Source organism: Notolepis coatsorum (genome assembly GCF_963971535.1).
Source record: "Notolepis coatsorum genome assembly, contig: SCAFFOLD_676, whole genome shotgun sequence".
In the NCBI taxonomy this organism is placed as follows: Eukaryota; Metazoa; Chordata; class Actinopteri; order Aulopiformes; family Paralepididae; genus Notolepis; species Notolepis coatsorum.
In genome coordinates this window covers 50082-74628 of record NW_028170657.1, presented here as the reverse complement: position 1 = coordinate 74628, position 24547 = coordinate 50082, and the positions used below count along the sequence as shown (strand labels likewise).

Here is a 24547-nt window from a genome sequence, read left to right as displayed (position 1 = left end):
CAATGTTAATTCAGTCAGAAAGATCGTATTCCACAATAATGTTAATGTCAGGAGTGTTATTTGTTCAGCTTCAGATGTATCATATGATTTGTTATAATTGTTTTAGTGCACTCTCTCTGAGCACAACTCAGGTATGTTGAGGAGGCGTGGCCCTCCTCGGTATCATAAATACACAAAGCTTTCAAATGTAAACAAATTCATGGGCCCAGTGTGATCAGTTGCTATGGGAGATTTGCTAACCTGTGCTTGCAGGTGATTCATAAATTGTCCCAGTTGCTGTGGTTTTTTTTGAGCCACTAAAACTAACTACATTGTAGCAAATTAGTTTCAGTACTTGTTTGTGGACTAGCTAGTTGAAATCCTTTACAACTACTAGGGTTGGGTACCGTTCACATTTGAAGAAATTAGTCCAAACTCCTCAATTTCAACATTGTTATTTATTGTTGTAACACACCACACAAAATAAATAGCCTGATCATGTATTATGTTTTTTAATGTTTAAATATCAACGGTATCTGGCCATCCTCAGTAAATATATTCAAACTCCTCTGACCTCGTCTGGTCTTTCCAAAGATGGGACAGTAATATATAAATGTGTGGAAAAGGCTCCCTCTTATCTAGTATATTACACTCTTATACTGGTACAGATTGATCTAGTGTGAATTGGTACTCGGTAGTACCAATGTAATTCAGTCGGTACTCTCTAAAGTACCGGTACCCAACCCTAACAACTACTGACAACTGACTGATGGCCCAGTCGGGGTAACCCGAGTTAGATTATGATTAAGATTATGCAATCTCTTCAAGGAAGCACATTGGATATCTGAAATGGTTTGATTACCAGGGGGATAGTGATCAAAGAGCTTTAAGTCATCCTTTTCCACAATTACAGCAGCGTAATTATACATCAACAACATACCTTCTGTTGAAGAATATAAATGCAGTGACATTGAAGCGCAAAGATTTTCATTGTAGTGAATCTTTGAAGCTTTCTCTCCCGTTGCTTTTCTAATCTGGGTCCTGGAGGTGAGCAGGTGAAGACGCTGTGCCTGCGAGATTACAGCACTGAAGCCGGCGCCAACTGAAAGGCTTGCTGTAAGTCATTGTTACGGTACATGGACATGCCAGCGGCACGCAGCCTCTTGATTAGTTCCCACTGTGCGTGACACTGTGTTTTGCACCGCTGGAATTATAGGCTTTTAGTTTAGTGGTTTTATTAAGGGAGTGTTGAGCCATCAGGGGGAGGCATAAATGGCCCCATTTTGAGCATGTACTCGTCTTAACTGTTCTCTTGTCTATTCCCAATCTGTTGTGTTGGAGGCATTGCTGCGGAGCCGGTCTGTTTGCGAGAGGTGACGGAGAGTTCTTCTCAGCGTCGTAATGTTGAGGAAAGCAGCAGTGGGTTCAGAGTAAACACACACTGAGAAAGTTCCTTTTTCAGAAAGCAGCTCATGTGTCTGACTGTCAGCCCGCTACCAGTTCCCCACTGAACGTGTCTCAAGGCTTTTCTCTCCCGCCATCTAGTTGGTTAAATTTTGTTCTCTGTCACTCTCTCCCTCCCCTCTATATCTGCAGGACAATGTGTTGAACATTATCAATCAGATCATGGATGAATGTATCCCCGGCGACCGGGCCAACCGAGACTTCTGTGTCAAGTTCCCAGAGGAGATTCGCCATGACAACCTGGCAGGCCAGCTGTGGTTTGGGGCTGAGGTAGTGTATTCCCTCCAGCATCCACTGGAGAAAACAAGTTTGCACACGTCCTATAGTACCTTGCACGCTAGCCATTAGCCAATATGTATATACACACAGACACAGAATGCTGCATGTCTCACGTGTTTTCAGTTTTCACAATGCCATGATCATCATTATACTACTGATATGATATCCAACCTATAGTTTTATCTAGGGCTGGGCGATATGGCCTAAAAATAAAATCTCATATTATTAAAAAAACGGTTTACGATTTTAATAGATTTTTTTTCTCTTAACACTTTGGTTGCCTAAGGTTAAATTAATGATATACCATAGATTGCCAGCGCTATTTGTCTATGGAGAAAGTCCCCTTCTTTGCAGGGCTGTAACTTTTTAAATTCTATTGCTACATTGCCATTATTAGGGCCCATTCAAAGTCCTATATGTATTGTTCATTGTGTAGCAACGTTAAACTTTTTCATTCACATATTCATAGTAAAGTATGGTCTAATGTATAAGTATGTTTTCATCTCTTTCTGCAGCTTTCTCCAGAACGTGATATATAGCCCCAAATGCATTATATTGATGATGAAATACAGTTTGATGGCAATCAGCGCGATATAAAAAATTCCAACTAGACGTACTTCTAGAAGTTACTACACGTCATCTGATGTTGACCGGATGGGCGAGGGGGCGTTTATAATTCCGTGGGCAGCGTTATACCAATCATCTAATGTGGGTCAAATGTTGATAATATCAGTTATTATCGAAGACGGTAACGTTACACGCTGAAACTCACCCCAGTCTCCGCGCGCCGTTGGGCGATCATCGTCGAGTAGAAATTTTATCATTATGGGATATATTATTACCCGGTCCATCTCCAGCTTGTATAATGGTATATACGTCCAAATCATGTTGTTTATCGAGTTATTGGCAATCGATCGCTATGTAGTGTGACGAGCTAGAGTGCCGGAAGCTATACCGAGTGCCTGGAAGTAATAGGGCCGACCAGCAAAACCTCTACAGCGCTTCCTGTTAAGCAGTTGCGCCGATCGGCCACCAGATGGCGCTCCTGAACCGCCAGAGAGCTCAGTGGGTCCTGCTGGAGGATCTCAGGCCAGCGGAGGGGGATTATGAATCCGATCGCAGATTTTTGAAATATTGATATAAGGACGCTGTACAGCGTCCCCCGGCAACTTTAGCATGGCCAGCAAAGACGTGAGAAGACGTCTCATGGCAGTCAAAGTGTTAAACTAAAAAAGCCAAGGAAATCATTCAAATAACCTTTGTTTTTATTTGACACAAAAAAATAAATCAAACCAAGATGAATTTTTGGGATTGAAGTGCACTTACAAAAATAATAATAATAATCATATATATATATATATATATATATATATATATATATATATATATATAAAAGGTTACTCTTGATCAAACAAATATGAATGTCCCTATTGGGATTAATAGTGCAATAACTTCCTTTTTCACCAAACTTCACTTAAAACAAATAAAAGGTGCCTCTTGATCATCAAACAAGAATCAATTTCCCTATTGGGATTAATAAAGTGCAAATCTAACTTTCACCAAACATCACTGTTTGTAAAATAAAAGGTGACTATTAAAAAAAAAATATATATATATATATATACCGTATATATTTTTGGAAAATCGATTTTTCAAAATCGTCCTAAATCATTCATTCGAATTAATCGATTAATCGCCCAGCCCTAGTTTTATCCATATAAACCTGTATAAAGTAAAGTGAAGTGGTGCCGAGGTGAGTGGCAGCCTTTCTTAGCAGCTCCCACCTCCCTCTACTTTTTACCCCCTATTTACTCCTATTTACCAATTTTTTTTGACACTGCTTTTTACTACCTGTACCCCCCCCCCCTCCCCCATGCTGCTATGATGCCTGAATTTCCTCAAGGAGATCAATAAAGGAACATCTTAGGGCGGCTAAGTGGCGCAGTGGGCAAGGCGCTCGCCACTAATGCAGGAGATGCTGGTTTCGAGCCCAGCTCTCGGCATTGCTACCAGCTTGGCTGGTCATTCATACTAATACAATTGGCAGTATTAGGGGGTGGGAAGCTGGCGGGTGGGGATCAGACGCTGTGGACAACGACTCCTACAGGTCGGTTGGTGCGCCTGCGCAGCAGAATCAGGAAGCAACGAGGGCAGCGTGTCCCTCCCACGCAGACCCTCGCCGCTGAGAGATCGCGCTGTACAGGTGAAAGATGCAACGGCTGCCTCCTCGTGTACCGGAGGGGACACGTGATGCAAGGCTTGGTCCACATTGCAGCCGACCTGTGGGAGGCATGGCCTAACAGCGTTCGAGACAGGGGAGGGTAGAATTGGACAATATGAAATTGGGATGGGAGAAAAATAGAAAAATGGGAGAAAAAGTAGACAAAAAAAAATAAAGGAACATCTTATATATATTTTTATCAACTTTTTCTCCTCTTTTTCTATTTTTTCTCCCATCCCAATTCCACTGTGCCAATTCTTCCCTCCCCTGTCTTGAACGTTGCTTGCATATGCCCCCCACTGGCCGGTTGTAGGGAGGATAGAAGCCTTGCATCACGTGTCCCCTCCGATACACGAGGAGGCAGCCTGTCACATCTTTTCACCTGCCAGCGCGGACTCTCATTGGCGAGGTGTAACGTGTGGGAGGCTCACACTACCCCCGCCATTTCCTGTCTCTGCTGTGCAGGCGTCCCCAACCGACCTGTAGGAGTCGCTGTGCACAACGTCCAGATTACCACCCATCGACTTCCACCCGCTAACTGTCAATTGAGTTAGTATGACGGCTGGCCCAAGCCGGAGGCAACGCCGACAGCCGGAGTCGAACCCGGTGTCTTTTGCGTTGGTGACGAGCGCAATGTCTGCTGCGCCCCCCAGCCGCCCCAGGAATATCTTATCTTAATAACGCTGTACACTCTGTATATACATATATGTATCTGTATCTACTCATATTATTCATACCACTGGCTAGATTGGTTAACCATCGTGCAGTGGTTCTCAACCTTTTTACACCAAGTACCACCTGAGAATGTAGCTGGCTCTCCAAGTACCACCATATGACCGACGTTAAAATACAGTCTATTCAGCTATGCACAGTTCACGTAGGAGGCAAATGTATTCCTAATAGCATTATTTATTGTTAACTTTTGTCAGACACAGCCACAATGTACAAAGGGGTAGCACTAGAACTAGCAAACTCTTCCACACAACTCATACAATGCAAGGGGCATTGAGAACATAATAACTAACATTCTCACATAGCAAGTGAGAAAATGAAGAACAACTGTATTTCAGCAAATGTACTTAATTTTCTCTCTCGCTCTCACACAGCAAGCAATTGTCCTTCATTATCTCTCTCTCTCACACACACACACACACACACACACACACACACACACACACACACACACACACACACACACACACAGCATGTTGTTGTCCATTGACAACTCACATAAGCAGGGCCGGACTGGGGAAATAATTCAGGCTGGGAAATATAGTGTGAAATATAGCCCCAGTCAGGGGTCCCCCACCAGGGAGACTTAATTTCCTGCATTCTGGTGCAGGATTTTTTTTTTAAATGTACCACTGTTTGTGATGGGCATCACAAATTATTGTTAAAAAAAAAAAACACATATTCAATACATTTTTTAATTGTAACCCTTTAAATGCCAGTTTGTTGAGGGGGGCTCCAGTAGCTCACCGCATATCTCGGCGCTATTTCAGCGTCGGGGAAAACCGTGCTGGGTCACGGATCTGGTGGACTCCGAGTTCGATTCCCGTACCCGCCGTCATTTATCAGAATGTCTTCCCCTGATCTATATCCCGTTTCACCCTGTATCTGTCGGTCATGCTTGACCAGAAAAAGCGATAAACGCTAAAAAATAAAGTTTAAAAAAAATAAATGCCAGTTTGTGTGATGGCATCACAAATTATTGTTAAAAAAACACACAAAAAGTAAAGTATTTTCAATATATCAATTGCAAAGTACATTTTTCTGGGGGGGATTATTACAGGCTAGGCATGTGTTAGATGATTAGATTTAACAACAACTCTTTTCAGAATATTTCAGAGTATTTCATTTTTTATCTGACATTACAAAAAATCTAAAAATAAAAATGGTTATGATCAGGGCTGAAGTTGAATAAAAGATTTATGACTGTTTAGACTGCAATACTCTGTCACAGTGATCTCCTGGTTGTTCCCCACCTAGGTTATCTAACTATCGCGCAGCCGCAACTAGAAACACTGGCCTGGCCTTCTAAGTTCAGTGGCCTGACTGCAAAAAATAAATAAATATATATATATATATATATATATATATATATATATATATATATATATATATATATATTTTTTTTTTATATAAATCTTTTCAAGTACCACCAAGTACCACTAGTGGTACGCGTACCACAGGTTGAGAACCACTGCCATAGTGTATTCATTGTCGTCCCACTGTATATAATAAGCTTTTTCATATATAATCCATACACATTATACTGTACACACTACGATGCACTTTAATGCCTTTGCACTCTGGTCAGATGCAAACTTTAATTCATTGTACTCTCTGCTTGTGCAATGACAAATACATTTAATTTACTCTAATCTAATCATCTTCCCAATCTAATCTCCTATGGAGCAACATAATTTACAAGATGTCTGTGTGTGTGTCTGCAGTGTTTGGCTGCTGGTTCCATCATCATGAACAGGGAGATAGAGAGCATGGCCATGAGGCCTCTAGCCAAGGACCTGACCCGTAGCCTGGAGGAGGTACGCAACATCACACGCGACCAGGCCCTGAGGGACCTCAACTTCTACACTGACCGCATGAAGGACGCACTGCGACACTTCGACAGCCTTTTTGCAGAGTTCGATCTCAGGTGAGAGACCTGAGATCTTGAGACCAGGCATGTTTTTAAAATGCCTAAATAGTTTTTTTTGCCTCTTTCCACATATATGTTCTGCTTTCTAGGGCTTTAAAGGGGACATATTATGGGAAATGGGTTTGTCCTAGTGTTGATCTGGATTTGGCAGTGTGTAAATTACATTTATACATTTGCATAAAAAAAAAAGCATGTTCCACAAATTCAAAGAAGTCATATATAGATGCATAATATGTCCCCTTTAAGCATTTCCTTCTATTAGCATTTGTCACAGCTCTCAACATTATTAAAATGTTTCTGACTTCCTCCTCATTGCCAGTTATGTGTCAGCCATGGTGCCTGTGAAGTCTCCCAAAGAATACTACGTCCAGCAGGAGGTCATCGTGCTCTTCTGTGAGACGGTGAAGAGGTGAGTCTGCAGAGGAAAACACCAACACTGACGAACATCAGATGGTAGAATAATAACCAATGGAGTGCCGCCGATCTGATCGGGCCGAAGGAGGGGAATGTTTTTGTTCTGGAACAAAAAAAATCTTGATTTGCACTTGGAACTGTAGTGAAGACGTGTCCTTTTATAGCTTCTTTTTCTGCTGTGCTTTCTGGTCTCAGGGCTTTGAAGCAGGGCTATCTCACACAAGACATGATCGATGACTATGAACCTGCTCTGATGTTTACAATTCCCAGACTAGCCATTGTGTGGTAAGTGGTGTCTCTTCTCCCATTCTTCCTCTCGCTCTCTCTCTCTCTCTCTCTCTCTCTCTCTCTCTCGCTCTCTCTCTCTCCTTCCCACCCTCATATGCCAACAGAATTTTAAACAACATCTCTCCCTCTCTCTTCTTCTTCAGTGGTCTGGTGGTATACTCTGAGGGTCCTCTCAACCTAGATGGAAAGTCAGAGGACATGTCTGAGCTCTTCCGGCCCTTCCGCACTTTATTGAAGAAGATCAGGTAGAGTCGGCGGTCGGGAGGCATCACTGCTGCTTTTTCACTGCTGATATTGACCAACGTTCACATGGTGGAAAGGAATCCCAACCTGAGCCTGACATAAGAGCAAAATGGCCGCCGTATGAATGAGGTCAATTTAATTTTGAATTGGAAACAACATTCAGGCCAGTGGCCAGGACAGATCCAGTACAGAAGATCCAATCTGCCATGAAGTCTATACCAACAGGTTAGGGTCAAAACATGGTTGAAAATGTAATCTACCCGGCGCCCCAGTGGCGAACCACATAGCGCGCTCAGCCGCGACACGGCCGACCCGGGTTCGACTCCCGAACCCGTCGTTATTTGCCGAATGTCTTCCCCCCACTCTGTCTCCCATTCCTCCTCTGTCTCTCTCTACTGGACTGCCCAGTAGCAATAAAGCGATAAAACGCCAAAAAAAAAATTTTTAAAGAAAATGTAATCTACTTTTCGTCATCAGATCTAACTAGGTGCATGTGTAGAAAAAAAGGCAGTAAATAAAATATATGCAGTGCCAGTACCCTGTTTTAGCTTGGTGTCTGTATTCCTGCATCCCTTGTTGTTAATAACAACATACCAACTTTGCAAGAAATGACGTAAACTCCATGATCAAAACTGCTCAAAAAAATTTCATCAATGACAAAACTGAGGAAAACAAAAATAAACCATGTGAACTTTGGAAATTACTCAATAATCAACTAGGCTTCAGTAAAAAACTTAAAACCAGGTTCTCAAACATAAAGACGGACAACACGCTCATCACAGACAAGCTGGATGTAGCCAATTACTTAAACACTTTCTTCACAAACATAGCCACAACACTGGTAAACAAACTACCCTCCCACTCAGGGCAGTATGGGGTAGAACACATAGTAGCATACTACAAGAACCTAGGCGTCCACAAAGACTACTTCAAACTGGAAATGGTAACTACAGATGAGGTACTCAAAAAACTGAGACTCAGCAGCCGCCATCACCCCAGTCATCACACGCATAATAAACCTCTCCATAAAACAGGGACACGTCCCCAAGGACTTCAAAATTGCGAGAGTAACACCCCTGCACAAAAAGGGCAGCAAATTAGACCCAGGCAACTACCGCCCTGTTTCTATCCTTACATCCATCTTGAAAGTCATGGAAAAAATAGTATACGAACAGGTCGAAAAGTACCTTGCGGAAAAAAATCTAATCTACGAATTCCAATTTGGTTTCAGAACATCCCACACCACTGACACATGCCTTCTCTATTTGAACGACCACATCAAACAAGAGGTGGACGTGGGCAAATACTGCGGCATGGTCATGCTGGACCTACAAAAGGCCTTCAACACTGTCAATCACACCATTCTGATTGACAAGCTAAAAGCAATTGGTTTTGATAGTCTATCAGTGAGCTGGATACAATCCTACCTGGAGGGGAGAGAACAGATGGTGGAGGTAAACGGTACCCTATCCCCCCCCCTCACAGTGAGCTGTGGTGTTCCACAAGGAAGCATACTAGGACCGCTACTAGGGCTGCACGATTTTGGGAAATAATCTAATTGCGATTATTCTGACCGATATTGCGATTTGCGCGATTATAACATATCTTTTATTTTTTTTACAAGAAGAATGTTGCTGCTTTCTGTAGTCGGGTCCCAGCTGCAAAATTACTGTATTACCCTGTATTATACACTTTTACTATCATGTAGACCAGTGGTTCCCAACCTTTTTCCCCCCAGGGACCCCCAAACATCTCTGATGAAATTCGCGGACCCCCTCCTAATAAGATACCATAAAATATTTTTTTTTTCATTTTAATAACAAACTGCTTATACACAGGCATATGCATCACAATTAGACCCACTATGCTTCTTTGACTTGTGCCTTCAATCAACAAATCTCATCTTGCACCATATGCATTTCAAAATGTTTGGCCAATATTCAAATGCTGTATTCATCCTCTCAAATCAGGCCCTAATGGTGAACGGTTTGCATTTATGGAACAAATCAATGCAACAAATTAAACTAAATATGAGACAGGAAATTCCAATCAGTAGCAGAGAGAATCTGTCCTAGCTGGGTTTAATACCTTTTTTTTGTCATTTTAATAACAAACTGCTTATACACAGGCATATGCATCATAATTAGACCCACTATGCTTCTTTGACTTGTGCCTTCAATCAACAAATCTAATCTTGCACCATATGTATTTCAAAATTTTGGCCAATATTCAAATCCTGTATTCATCCTCTCAAATCAGGCCCTAATGGTGAACGGTTTGCATTTATGTTGAATGAAGTAAGAATCCACTGCAGTAAAAATATCCTCACCTCGAGTGGTGGTAGTAAGGTTGACTGACATGAGAATGTCCTGCTTCAGATCCTCATTTTCGATATATTGCACATAAACGATGAGCACAGCCTCGTCTGCGACAGTTGTAGTTTCATCAAGTTGTATGGCAAATGGACCCTTTCTAAGCTTTTCTGACAGCTGCTGCTCGCAATCACTTGACATCTTATCAATTCGGTCTTTCACTACATTGTTCGAGAGTGGTACTGATTTTAGTTTATCCGCCACCTGTGGGCCGCACAGTTTCTAAACCATTTTGATGCAGGCTGGTTTGATGAGCTGCTCGCCAATATTGTGCGGTTTCTTTGCTTTTGCAATTAAAAGCGAACACTCAAAGGAGGCTTCGGTAGCCTTCTGTAAATCACTGCCACCCCTGCTCCACGCTACTCTAACATCAACAGGCTTGTTCGCCTTGAGAGACTGTTCTTTCCTCCGAAAAAAGTCCGGATCCTTCCCAACGGTTTCTGGGTGCTTAGACGCCTGATGTCTCTTCAGCTTGCTGGGCTTCAGGCTCGAGTTTGCCAACTTTTCTCCACAAATCACACACTCAGGTCGTTTGTCTGGTCCCTCAGTGAAGCCCATGGTGATGTAATTTTCGCGATTGCTGTAGGTCCTAACTTTTTTTGCAGATGAGCTGCCGTCATCTCCTTTTCGTTTGTCACACATTTTCGCCTCTGGCGGCTGACTGCAGACGAGCCGAGAAAGTTAACTAGCGTGCTAGGCTAGCTACAGAAAGTGATACAGTCAACTGATTCGCGTTTTAGCGGCTACCCGGTAGCCTACTGTTAACGTTCAAAAATCATGTCTAGATGTTTATTTATTTATCTTTATTTTTTATTGTAGTGGAGAGACTATTCATGCTTCTGATGATAAAAATATGCTAATTAAATATTTATCAAAAAAAAAAAAATCAAATCATCTGTGGTCTGGCGGACCCCCTGCGCCCCCTGGCGGACCCCCAGGGGGTCCGCGGACCCCAGGTTGGGAATCACTGATGTAGACTATTCTGCTTTGTGTTTACATGTGATGTATTGTATACATGCACATTTATTATGTTCTTGTGTGATGTATCGCACATTTTATTGCTGTGTGATGTATTGCAAATGTTATTGCTGTCATCTTGGCCAGGTCTACCTTGCAAAGGAGATCTTGTATCTCAATGGGACTTCCTGGTTAAATAAAACAAATTAAAATTAATTGCAGGCTTGGCGATTTGATAATTGCATCATTCCAAATCGCGATTTCGATTAAAAAACGATTAATCGTGCAGCCCTAACCGCTACTATTCCTAATTTATGCAAATGACATGTCGTCAGCTTGTGACTGCAACTTGTTCCTGTTTGCGGACGACTCAGCCCTGCTGGTCTCTGACAAGAACAAGTTACAGGTTGAAAAAGCCCTCAGCTCGGAACTAGGCAAAATTAAATCTGCATATGGCTCGCCAACAACAAACTATAATTACACATGGGCAAAACAGAGTCCATTCTCTTCGGTTCAAATAACAAACTCAGCAAGACCGACGGCTTCTCAGTTACAGTGGGTGACAATATTGTCACAAGGAAAGATGAAATTACCTACCTGGGTTCCATCCTAGAGGCTAATCTTTCCTGTGACAAAATGGCATCCAATGTAATAAAAAAAAGTCAACCAACGAACTCGATTCTTGTACCTGATCTCCTCTCTGGTAAACAAGAATACCCTGAAGACTCTGGCAGGAGCACTCATTCAAGGGTACTACAACTATGCTTGCACCTCATGGTACCAAAGCACCTCAAAGGCACTAAAAAACAAATTACAAACATCTCAAAACAAACTACGTAGTCAGACTTACTGCTTGACCTGACTCCTAGAACCCACCTCACCCCTGCCCACTTTGACAAACCTAGGATGGCTTAGAGTAGACGACAGAGTACAGCAATTTGCAATGGGCCTGGTCTACAAGATACACTACACGACCAAGGTACCCATGTACATGTCAAAATACTTCCCAAAGGTCAGTGAATACCACGATCACAACACCAGAGGGAGCTCCACAAATCATGTTAAACCCAGATTCGGCTCAAACAAGGGACTAAACACGTTTCGCAATTAAGCCACATCAATGTGGAACGCCCTACCCAAAGCTGTAAAGGAATGTGAATCACTACCCACTTTCAAAAACACTCTCAAAGAACACCTATGGGAGACTGCAATTCGAAACTGGCCCCTACAAATGTCTTAACCCAGTTGTACAGTAAATGACCAAGTATGGCTTTGTCAGTATTCCAATGTACAGTGTGTGTGTGTGTGTGTGTCCCCCACCTACCTCCAATGTACAGCCCCCCACCTACCCAACCTCCTCCAATGTACAGTTTCTACGTCAAATGTATATACACTCTTTTTCTGGACACTTTTTGTATCACAAACAGTACTGTATTTGCAAATCTGGTATGTCATAAATGTATAGATGTAGCAGTACTGTCTATCTGTATGTCGTGTGTGTCATATATGTTATGATGAATTGAAAATGGGGGACCCTGATCATGTAAACAAGACGAAAGTCTTTCTCTGGTCTGCATCCCCTTAACAATTGTATGTATTGAGCTGTACTGTACTGTACCCATTCTGCAATCTGTTAATCAACTTTTCAATCAATCAATCAATCAGCATTGAGACGTATCACCAGATTCCATGACGAGCATATTTAATGTTGAATCACTGTTGTGATGTTTGTCCAGAGACCTGCTGCAGACCCTGACAGATGTGGAGCTGACGACACTGGAGAGGAGCCTCTGTATCTCTCAGGACAGGGAGGACCCGGCACCGGACCCACCCTCGTCCTGTAGCCCCGTCGCTGAACCCCCCAAGGAGAAGTGTGAGGAGGTGGAGCAAGAGGAGGGAAAGGAGCACAACCACCTGCCTCCGTTTGTCTCTCCCGGCCAGGAGGAGGGGTTGGAGGTTGTGGAAAAGGGCTGGGAAGAGGTGGAGACGGAGAAGGGGGAGGAGGAGCAGGAGCAGGGCCTGCTGTGTGAGGAGGCGGAGGAGGCAGAGCTGGCCTGCTCCTTGCAGTACGACGAGGAGGAGCTGGAGCAGCTCAACATGATGGTGCACCGCGTGGGAGACGAGATGTCCACTCTGCTGTCCCCTCCCAGCCAGGGACACTCGCCGGCCCACAGAGGGGAGGCGGGGGGCTCTAGTGGGGCCTCCAGTACGGAGGCCTCCCTCCGCAGGCTCCTCGGGGTCCGGGGCAGGACAGGCCTGTATGTAGAGGAGGAGGACAGGGTGTTCTTCATGGAGGACCTGGATGCGGCAGGAGACAGAGAGGCCTGTAGCCGTCTGGCCTCGCCTTCCAAAGCCTTGCAACCTGCCTGTCCTGTGCAGCGCAGGCCGGGCGCCCTGGTGGTCTCGGCCAGGAATGGCTGGCCCTCTGAGACCCGGTCAGAGGAACCGTGCCCACAGCCTCGTGGCCAGAACCCACCCTGTCCCGGTGGCAAGCGCCCCCCCTGCATTTCCGCTCCCAGTTCAGAACCTTTGCCTTACACCAACGGCTGGGAGGTGGTGGTAGAGGGCACCGCCTCGGAGACCGCTGAGGTCATTGCCCACCGTATGGGTGGCATGAAGCTGTCTGCCACCGTCATCTTCAACCCTCGCTCCCCCAGTCTGACAGACCTGGCTGTGGACAAGCTGCTGCTGCCTCGGCCTGCATCATCTGAGACTGAGCCCTGTGGCCCCCTGGTGGCCACACACTGCCTGCTCAACTCCTGTGTCTGCTGCGGCAGCTGCGAGGACGGCCACGACGACCCAGTGGAGAGCACCAGGATGGGGCTGGGGCTGGCCCTCACTCTGGGTTTGGACAAACACGGTAAGGCCCTGGCCCCCGGGTCTGTCATCCAATCCTCTGCTTGTCGCCTGGGCCCCCTTGGTCAGGAGCTTCATCACGGTAAAGGGGAACCCCCCCAGCTGACGCCTCCCTCCTCCCGCTGCTCCTCAGAGCTCCTGCTAGAGGAGGAGGGACCCCAGCTCTGTGAGAAGTGCCTGGTGGTGGCCCCGGCCCCCGGGCCCCAGGCTCAGGACAGAGGCCCCAGCGGTGGGGCCGCGCCTGCCCCCTGCAGCCACCAGTGGAGGACTGGCAGGAGACGACAGGCCAGTGGGGGGCGCGAGAGGGACAAGCCGGGGAACAAGGACTCTGAGAGGGAAGCCAAGGAGGACAGCAGGAAGAGGTGGGCTGTCATTTTTGAGGGTCACTTCCCTTCTGGGTTTGTTGGTGTTTGAATGGTGGCTCGTCAGCTTCTCTCTGATTCTAGTCTCAACCGTCTTCTTGTTTGATTTCCACCACATTTCATCACTTTTTCAGTTATTTCGTGTGTTGCTTTGAGGCTGTGTTGTTTTTCTTTGTTGCTTGCACTTTCCTCATGCTGTCCTTTTTATAATGTGATTTCTGTGTTTTTATTTTTGCCATTCCTATGTTTTTATCCTTAATTCTTTTGTTTCTTTTTGGTTGTTTTTAGTTTTCAGATCTCTCCTATCAGCTCAGTGTCAAGTAGTGACTGTGAGAGTGTGTCTGTCACCACATGTAGTCTGTCCAGCAGTGCATACACCCCCAGGTAACCTGTGTGTGTGTGTGATTTGTGTAATTTGTGTGGGGGGATTATTGGTCATAATGTTATAGGTTGTGGGATACATGAGTTTGGAATTTACCATATTCACACAGTGGCTATTTTCTTATGCCATGCTCTTATGTCATGCTCAGGTTGGGATTCATTTCCACCCTGTTCCCACCCAAGGTGAGCATGACATAAGAGCAAAATGGCCGCAATGTGAATTTTCTCAATTATGTGTAATCATTCTCAACTAAAATTCATTCTTAAATAGTCATTGATGGCTGACATAGAAGTTCATGTTTTATGTTGTCATGTAAATGAGTTTAGTGTTCGAAACCCGTAGAAATTGAATATTGAGTGTCAATATTCTATCTGTATGTGCGAGAGACTCAGAAGAGCAATGCATTGCCATGGCAAAGACATCATTTGGATGAACATTACAGCGACTGTTGTGATGAACATTCTAACTTTGGGAATCTCACGCACCGAGTTACATACGCCTTTCACACCAGTCCACATCCATCCGGATAGTCTTTCTGAGCACCGTACGCTGGTCACCTGAATTCCAGAATCTTGGTGGCTGACTTGTTACTTTGTAATGACTTGAGTTTATACAACATAGCATAATATGTCAAGTGCCAGAACCGGTCTAGCAGACAGGACACACAGACACTTGGAAGGGGCATCAGTGCAGACTGATCCTGGTTCACTTCATTTTGTCCTGTCTTCTCTCAACTACCGAAAGATGCAGTGTAATCAAAAAGCACACTTCACACACTGTGCAGTCTGTGACCTAATCAAGGGTTAATATTAACCCTTCAATGTTATTAACAACAGCTACAACATTGACAGTTCAGTTATATGTAAGCTGAGTCCAGTCTGAATAAGCACAGCGTGTCCCACACAGAAGAAGTGCAAGACAACAGTGGGCAGCCTGCAACATGCGGGATAATCCCCTGACTCAGGGTTCGAAATTAACGGGGGCTTGGGGCAAAATGCCCTCGAAAATTTACCAAATGCCCTCGAAAATCAGTTAAGGGGGGCAAGAAAAGCCCCCGACAGTTTACTAATTATATATATGCTGTACAGTGCGAGCATTTCCCTCGTATTTGCCCCTAATAATATGTGTGTGCAATTGTGAAAATGTTTCACTGTGCTCCTAAATTTTTATTTAGATTTTATTTATTAACATTTTATTTAGGAGCACATGTGCTCCTTGGGGAAAAAAGTTAGCGTAGAGCCCTATATATGGAGACATTAACATTACGTTATCAAACATAGGGACGAAGACTGTAAAAAAAAGTGTCAACAATGTTTTATAATCTTTATGTTAATTTTCATCATAAAAATTCTGTGCCCCCGAAATAAAAAAAAAAAAAAAGCCCCCGAAAATCAATTAAGGGGGGCAAAAAAAGCCTAACCCTGCCCTGACTTATAGCCTACCGTATATCCAGTATCCACGCCTGTGTCATTTCTCAAAGTCTAAACTTGTCCAACTTCAACATGAATTGGCTGCAAAATTATCGCACGTTTGGTAATATATCGCATTCACTCATCTGTCTACGCCTCTACGATAGCCTAATCCTGTGGCCAAATGAATCATCAAAGCTACTAAATCAAAGGCTCTTAACCATTTCACTACCACACTACAGAAGGTTAACCTTTCACTACCACACTACAGACGGTTAACCGTGTGGCAGTGAAAGGGTTAACCTTCTGTATTGTCGCAGTGTAAGGGTTAACCCTTTGGTAGTGTGGTAGTGAAAGGGTTAAGCCTATAACAACACATGTCAGGGACTCTACCTATTATAAAGGTTAGTGGCAGGGCGGCTAGGTGGTGCAGTGGGCAAGGCATTCACCACCAATGCTGGAGACGCTGGGTTCGAGCCCAGCTCTCCACATTGTTTTCAGTTTGGCTGGTCGTCCGTACTAATACAATTGGCAGTATTAGGGGGAGGGGTGGGGATCGGACGTTGTGGACAGCGACTCCTACAGGTCGGTTGGTGCGCCTGCGCAGTAGAATCAAGAAGCGATGGGGGCGGCGCCCCTCCAAAGCGCAGACCCCTGACACTGAAAGATCACGCCGCGCAGGTGAAAAGATGCGACGGCTGCTACCTCGAGTATCGGAGGGGACTCGTGCTATGTATGGCTTCGTCCACATTGCAACCGGCTTGTGGGAGGCAAGAAACAGCGTTCGAGACAGGGGAGGGTTGAATTGGACGATACGAAATTGGGAGAAAAAGTGGATCAAAAAGAAATAAAGGTTAGTGGCAGCGTGTTGTTGGCTTGGAATTCCATAGGACAGTTTTCTTCCACTGTTACACTAATAGAAGTGTGGAATAGGTCTGGCAACACACACTCTGTTATTGATCATTTGGTTGAAGATATGCCTGATAAAAAGCTAACAAGCAAGCATTAACTCTTTGACTGCCCTGGCGCGAGTTTTTTTTTTTTACCATTTTCACGGTGTTTGCAGACCCATCGTATATTCTATATTATAGCTATGGAGACAATAGTATGGCTCATTTGAAAGGAAATATATATACTCCAACAGGGGAAAAAACGTTTAGTTCTACATACCTTCGTTCCTACGTAGACGCCTGCGCAATAGAGCAGACGATGCACGTGCTCCAGGACTATTGAACTTGGGGGAGCAAGGATATGATCTTGCTCCACCACTTTTTGATCATATGAAAAATATGATATACCCCCCCCCCAATATATAAATCTAAGCATAACTACGTAATTTCAATCAAATTAATAATACGCAATGACACTTAATAACACGTTTTTAAGTTTCCAAAGATTGCGAACCCCCCCCCCCCCCCCCCCCATTATGGTTTGATCCAGTTCCTCCCATCTCCAGCGCGTAGACCTTGGCTCACTGCCTCACAGCGCTGCAGTCTGGCTGCAGGCAGGAGTCAGTGTAAATATCAAAGCCCACAGAGTGTGTCATAATATTGGTGGCAGGCAGTGAGGCAGGCAGGCTTTTCCAGTAAGTTGTTCAAATAAAAGGATTATGTTAGACATAAGTTACTATTGAGTGGTAGTAGAACTTCTACGGTTCTACCACGCAATACATAAAAGTGTTTCACGGTCCCGAATTGCGATCTGGTCAATCATACGGTTTCCTCGAATAAATAATAATAACGTTTCCCTCTCTGGTTGGCGTTAGCTTTAGTGCTAGCCGCTAGCTAACGTTATCTAGATATGTGGTGTGAGCTCAGCTGGATGACGTTGACTTCATTTCCAAACGTTATCGCTATCTATATGGCAGACGAGCAGGGCCGGATTAACGACGGCCGCGGCCCGTGGGCCTATAGTGACGAGGGGCCTCCATTTTTTTTTTTTTACTTTTTACTTTTTTTTTTTTTTTTTTTGAGATCAATGTCATGATTGTGCACTGCAGACTCAGGGAGGAGGCAGAGAAGGAGAGAAAGAGACACAAGATTTACAGGTAATAGAAATATATCTTTTTTCTCTTTCTTATTAAAAACTTGGCCTATTTGAAAGGAGATTGATTTAATAAAAATGAATGAGCGAAAAATCAATATACAGTGTATATACAGTATAATATATTATTATTATAGTAATTGGCTATCATACTGCAATATAAACTGAGTTTTATAGTGAAAAGAGCAGCTTTATTGGTCAAGATTGAAGGCTCTATATTGCAGGAAATTGCACGTACAGGTTCATTACATTTAAAAAAAAAAAAAAAGGTCTGCCATGGACCCCCTCCAAACCACCCCTTGCCTGTCAAAAAAAAAATAATAATAATAAAAAAAAATAATAATAATAAAAAAAAATATTCTTGCACCCCCACTTTCAACTATAACTAGGCGGCCATGCCTACGCTATCCCATGCTAAAAATCGTCCCGTTTCAAAATCCAGTTCCATTTTCTGGAATGCGAGATATGACGTGTTTTGTGCGCATATGTGCATTTCATGCGGGTTGCTCGCCTGCCACCTATATTATTTCCAGGTCAAAGGTAACATGACCATAGTAGAATGAAGTAGAATCGTTTTCTGGGATCATTACAAAGGCATGTTTTATGATGGGGTTCGGTAAAATAGACGTTACTTTTGTCAGCAGGTCCACCAAAACCCTGTCCACTCTTGCTCCGAAGTGTCTTGGGTCAGAACAATAAATAACGTTAGTTGGCCCTGGCAGCGCCCAACAGATAACGTTATCGTTACATCAAAACAGCCTGTTTGAAAATACTAGAATCCAACATAGTCTGGTGAAAACGCACCTTATGCTATGGATGGATCGTCACTGTTTGTCCTCTTCATAATAATCTCCAATAGTTCGCTCGTCTAGGCCAGTGGGGAGCCGCCATGGGGGGGGGTCACCAGATGATTTAAAAAAAGTTTAAAAGAAAATGAAAGATTTCCACAAAAGAATTTAAAAAATATTATTATTATTTTTTTTTTTAATGCAGTCAGGCCACTGAACTTAGAATCAGGCCAGGCCAATAGTTAGATAACCTAGGTGGGGTACAACCAGGAGATCACTGTAACCCACACAAGTTGGAGAACTGTCTCTATCTCTCTTGCTCACACACACACACGCACACACACACAGTCACACACACACACACACACACACACAAAGGGAGCCGCATGTGATTGGTGGAGGCGCGACCCTTACAAAAAACTAAATACATCAAAAACACTGTTGTTGCTAATCATACGCTAGCCTGTTTTAATTTGCATAATTTGTGATGCCATCACAAACACTGGCATTTAAAGGGTACAAATAAAAAAAAATGCCTACACCAGAATGCAGGAAATGAAGTCTTTGTAACTAAATGTCCTGGTGGGGACCCCCAGACCCCCGTTTAAAAAGTGGCCTGACTGGGGCTATATTTCGCACTATATATCCTGGCCTGAATGATTTCCCCTGTCCGGCCCTGGTTAAAAGCCTCCAATGCTTATTAGTGTGTGTGCGTTTGAACGTTTGCATGTTTCAACCATACATTTCCATTTATAAAAGTATTTATATTTTTTTACCTCCTATAATAGTGGGTGTCGCGGCTCTCTGACACTGTTATTTCGGGGGTCGCGGCCTGAAAAGTTTGGGAACCCCTAGGCCAGGGGTGGCCAACCCGCGGCTTGCGAGCCGCATGCGGCTCTTTGCCCGTCAATGTGCGGCTCTTCCATCCATAAAAAAAAATTATAATTTTTTTTTTTTTTTTTACTTTTTTTTTTTTTTTTTTTTTACTTTTTTTTTTTTTCACTCATCTGTCTACGCCTCTACGATAGCCTAATCCTGTGGCCAAATGAATCATCAAAGCTACTAAATCAAAGGCTCTTAACCATTTCACTACCACACTACAGAAGGTTAACCTTTCACTACCACACTACAGACGGTTAACCGTGTGGCAGTGAAAGGGTTAACCCTCTGTATTGTCGCAGTGTAAGGGTTAACCCTTTGGTAGTGTGGTAGTGAAAGGGTTAAGCCTATAACAACACATGTCAGGGACTCTACCTATTATAAAGGTTAGTGGCAGGGCGGCTAGGTGGTGCAGTGGGCAAGGCACTCACCACCAATGCTGGAGACGCTGGGTTCGAGTCACTCATTCCATAAGGACGTAGAATAAACATTTACAATTTTTTTTAAATGGTCCATTTGCATGTTCTTGGTATCTGAATCTAGGGACATATATGGATCAGTGTCAGAAATAGTGTGTCTGTTACTAGGCTTGAGTAAATTGTAATGAACCAAAGGAGAATATCAATTCTATTTAAAAAAAAAATTATCTTTGACTGTAAATAACACCATGCTAAAATTGACCAGACCTGAAAAATCTAAGCAAATGAATAAAGGGAAGATGATTAAACAGAAGGTTTTGTAGATACAGTACTGAATTCTGCCATCTTTTTTATAATGTAAATTTCTCCACCATTTTTCATCATATTGCAACACCGTTTTTTGCAAGACGTTCACAGAAAGGTAGAGAAACTAACTGCGTTCTGTTTTATGGCAATAACGTTCAGGTTTGTGGGAGATAATCCCAAAAAATAAGAGAAATTAAAAAGTAAATCCAGAAGTCAGATGATTGACAGGGGCTGGTGTGAGCTGGGTAGGGTAGTTTTTCGAAATTTGAAAGCCCTGAGTATCTTCCTTCAAAAGACTACACTCACTTTTGGCTGTGCCACTTCCTCCTGTCAATATGCGCCGGTTTCCGACTCAATGCCCTGAGATTTCTATAATCTTATATTTCACTAATAACAGTTAAAATAATTGGTAAACAAACATAATGCTGAAAATATACACTTTTACTGTATATCTCGGGCTTAAGAGGTTAACACTGTGAGGCCCAAATTAAAAAGAAATTAGCAACTTCAGAGGCCAGAGGGTGGGACATATAAACACATTTACTATCAAATAGCATTGTGAGGCTGAACAACAGGACCAATTGACTATACATGTGCTTAAAGGGGAACTATCTTATAAATGGCTTTTTTCAGTGTTTACCATTGTTTCTTAGCTATGTGGACTTATATTAATAGGATATATGTCTCTAATTCTCATATTGGCGAATTCTTCCAATTCTCCTCTCACAATATTCACCCTCACTGAACTGAGTCATCTGAAAATGTGCATATCTGTGATGTCAGAGATTTCTCAGCTGCATAATAATGTGGCAGTTGATGTGGCAGTTGGCACCAGGCCACACAGTGGTTGGAGCCCAGCCTCAAAACGGCTTAAGATCTTGAGGTAGAAAAATGCGGTTTTTAGTACTTGATTAGAAATACAAAACAATGCATTTAAAAAAAAAAAAAACCTAGGTGTTCCATAGACTCACAGGAATTGTGTAAAAGTGCCCAAATAGTGAAAGAAATAGTAAAATAGTTCCCCTTTAACATTTTTTAAATAAACATTATTTTTTTAAATGGCTAAAAGTGATTTTGTAATTTTGCAACCGTGGGTCTCACAGGGTACTTTTAACCCTGTGAGGCCCAAATAAAAAAGACATTAGCAACTTCAGAGGCCAGAGGGTGAGACCTATAAACACATGAAGGGTGCCATGACTGAAAAAAAAGTTGAGAAACGCTGGTATGGTGTGGCTCTTTGTGGTACCACAGTCATTTTTTGTGGCTCTTAGTCTCTGACTGGTTGGCCACCCCTGCCCTAGGCGATCGCCATTGCAGAACGTTAGTTGGCCCTAGTCTGGAGTGCTCTTAACTCTAGTGTCGGTGACTACCACAAAGCTTATTTACATGACAACAGTATCCATAATATAGTTTGGAAACTACCGTGAGATCCACTTGGAAAGGCCCTCTCGATCCATTCCAGTTCTGTCGTTATGACCTTTTCAAGTCAGCCGATGCAGTCGTCTCACCACTTTCAGTTGATCAAATCCAGCTTGAAGCTAAACAAGTTAACAACTTACTGCTTTTTATCATAACGACCATGTTTACATGCCCACATTAATCTAATTGTTACCCAACGGTAATTACAACAGCAATTCTTGCATGCTGCAATTCTTGATTGATGTGTCTATCGCTCCCCCTCCCCCATCAGTCATTCCTCTGTGTCATAATCTGCAGTCACATTGCTACCATAGTGTTTCTCATTGCTGTACATAGTACTTTTCCTGCAAGTTATTCCTGTCACTACAGAGATAAGAGAAGTGTGAAGACTGGATGTAATCAAATATAGTTGATGGATAGGCGGCTGGGTGGCGCAGCGGAGATTGCGCTCGTCACCAATGCAAGAGACTCTAGTCTCGATTCCGGGTGTCAGCATTGCCTCAGGCTTGGGCCGGCCGTCATACTGGCTCAATTGGCAGAGTCAGCGGGTGGAAGTCGATGGGTGGTAATCTGGACGTTGTGGACAGCGACTCCTACAGGTCGGTTGGGGGACGCCTGCACAGCAGAGACAGGAAATAGCGGGGCTAGTGTGAGCCTCCCACACGTTACACCTCGCCAATGAGAGTCCGCGCTGGCAGGTGAAAAGATGTGACAGGCTGCCTCCTCGTGTACCGGAGGGGACACGTGATGCAAGGCTTCTATCCTCCCTACAACCGACCAGTGGGGGGCATATGCGAGCAACGTTCAAGACAGGGGAGGGGAGACTTGGAAACACGGATGTCATGTACAAAGGTCTAAGGACCACACAGAATAATAACTGGAGCTGGCTACACATGAGCAAAAGCAGCCTCTCTCAGTAAATGCTTTCAAAACAGTCCCGGGCAGGTGGGTAATAATAAACACAAGACGTTGTTCCAAAAATAGTAAATTATATTTATTATGCCGGGTAGGGATTTAAACCTCCACTGATATTTAAATAGGCAACAAAGGGAAAAAACAACCCACAAACAATTAACAAACAGGGAGAGGGATAAAGGGAGAACACACAAGGTAAGTATAATACAAAGTAAACTAGATAAGCGCCCACAGACACTCACCAACCAGCCAGAGGTTGGTACTGGGAAAACCCCCAGCAAAGGTACCAAAGGTACAATTCCACACTCAGTGGGATTAGGCCTAAAGCCAACAAGAGAATACTTACTCCAATGGAGGAGTGGCGCAGAGGCCAACAATATCTATATACATATACCAGTACTTTAGTCCACCCAAAGCAGTAGATAAGCACAGTATCAATTCCACCACAGTGGCAAACAATGGCAACCTCACTCTACTCTGGTCACTGGCAATTGACAGAATGAGGCGCCCAGACGTGTGTGTGCTGTCAGGTATTTGTCTACCCGCCCCTCTCGAGGTGATTGCCATCAGCTGTCATTCATTAGGCAATCAGCACTCTTCAGTGTAGGGACGGGCAGCACCTGACAGGGAGAGAAAAGAGACAGCATTAGCTCTCATGTTCACACACACACACATCACATACAAAACACAACACATTAAATATACTAACCTGATGTTCAGAAGGTGTCATAAATACAGTAATAATGGTAATGACCAACCCACGTACCCAGGTACGTCACAACGGAATTGGGATGGGAGAAAAATAAAATAAAAATAAGGAGACAAAGTGGATAAAAAAATGTATATATATAGTTGATGGATATATTTCTATCCTTTAATATGTCGTTGATCATAGGTTTATCAAAGAGTGAAAAAACGTGGCTTGACAACATTTCTCTTATCTTGACTCATATTATGGTATACAAATACAATATTCTAGGCTACGTGGTGTAGTGGGCAAGGCGCTCGGCACGAAATGCTGGAGACGCTGGGCTCGTCAGTTCGAGCCCAGCGCTCCACATTTGCTTTCAGTTTAGCTGGTCGTCCGTACTAATACACATTGGCCGTATTAGGGGGTGGGAAACTGATGGGTGGGATCGGGCGTTGTGGACAGCGACTCCTACAGGTCGGTTGGTGCGCCTGCGCAGTAGAATCAGGAAGTGTCGGGGGCAGCGTGAGCCTCCCACGCGTTACTCCTCGCCACTGAGAGATCGAGCTGCGCAGGTGAAAAGATGCGACTGCTGTTACCTCAAGTACCGGAGGGGACTTGTGCTATGTATGACTTAGTCCACATTGCAGCCGGCTTGTGGGAGGCAAGAAACAGCGTCCGTGACAGGGGAGGGTTGAATTGGATGATACGAAATTGGGATGGGAGAAAAATATAGAAAATGGGAGAAAAAGTGGATAAAAAAAAAATACAATATTCTAACCAATACTACAGTATGCCACATATCTTTATTACATTGCCCTTGAAGTTACATAATTATATTAAAGGGGAACTATTTTACTATTTATTTCACTATTTGGGCACTTTTACACAATTCCTGTGAGTCTATGGAACACCTCTGTAATATATATATTTTTTTTATTCATTGTTTTGTATTTCTAATCAAGTCCTCAAAAACAGCATTTTTCTACCTCAAGATCTCGAGCTGTTTTGAGCCTGGGCTGCAGGGCGGCTCCTAAACCACTGCGGAGCGTCGTGTTCGCCTGAACATTAACATGCAGCAGTGACTATATGACATCACATATAGGGCACATTTTCAAACGACTCAGTTCAGTGAGGGTGAATATTGTGAGAGGAGAATTGGAAGAATGCGCCAATATGAGAATTTTGAGACATAGATCATA

The 24547-nt window shown here is 43.6% G+C and overlaps 1 protein-coding gene across 2 annotated transcripts in view; it reads left to right on the top strand.

Annotated features, from left to right (window-relative positions):
• The window catches only part of LOC311248474 (lateral signaling target protein 2 homolog), a gene marked incomplete at its 3' end in the record, with an annotated part of 47820 nt that overhangs the window by 9186 nt on the left and 14087 nt on the right, over positions 1 to 24547 (top strand). Inside the window, exons 2-8 of one of the 2 annotated variants that reach the window (XM_084339350.1) lie at positions 1576 to 1713; positions 6400 to 6602; positions 6925 to 7014; positions 7215 to 7304; positions 7451 to 7552; positions 12616 to 14097; positions 14386 to 14481. In XM_084339350.1, coding sequence (XP_084195476.1) covers positions 1606 to 1713; positions 6400 to 6602; positions 6925 to 7014; positions 7215 to 7304; positions 7451 to 7552; positions 12616 to 14097; positions 14386 to 14481 — 2171 coding nt within the window. In that variant the 5' untranslated portion in view covers positions 1576 to 1605. Of the gene's footprint in view, positions 1 to 1575; positions 1714 to 6399; positions 6603 to 6924; positions 7015 to 7214; positions 7305 to 7450; positions 7553 to 12615; positions 14098 to 14358; positions 14482 to 24547 lie in introns of both variants that reach the window. The other variant, XM_084339349.1, reaches the window with a different exon arrangement.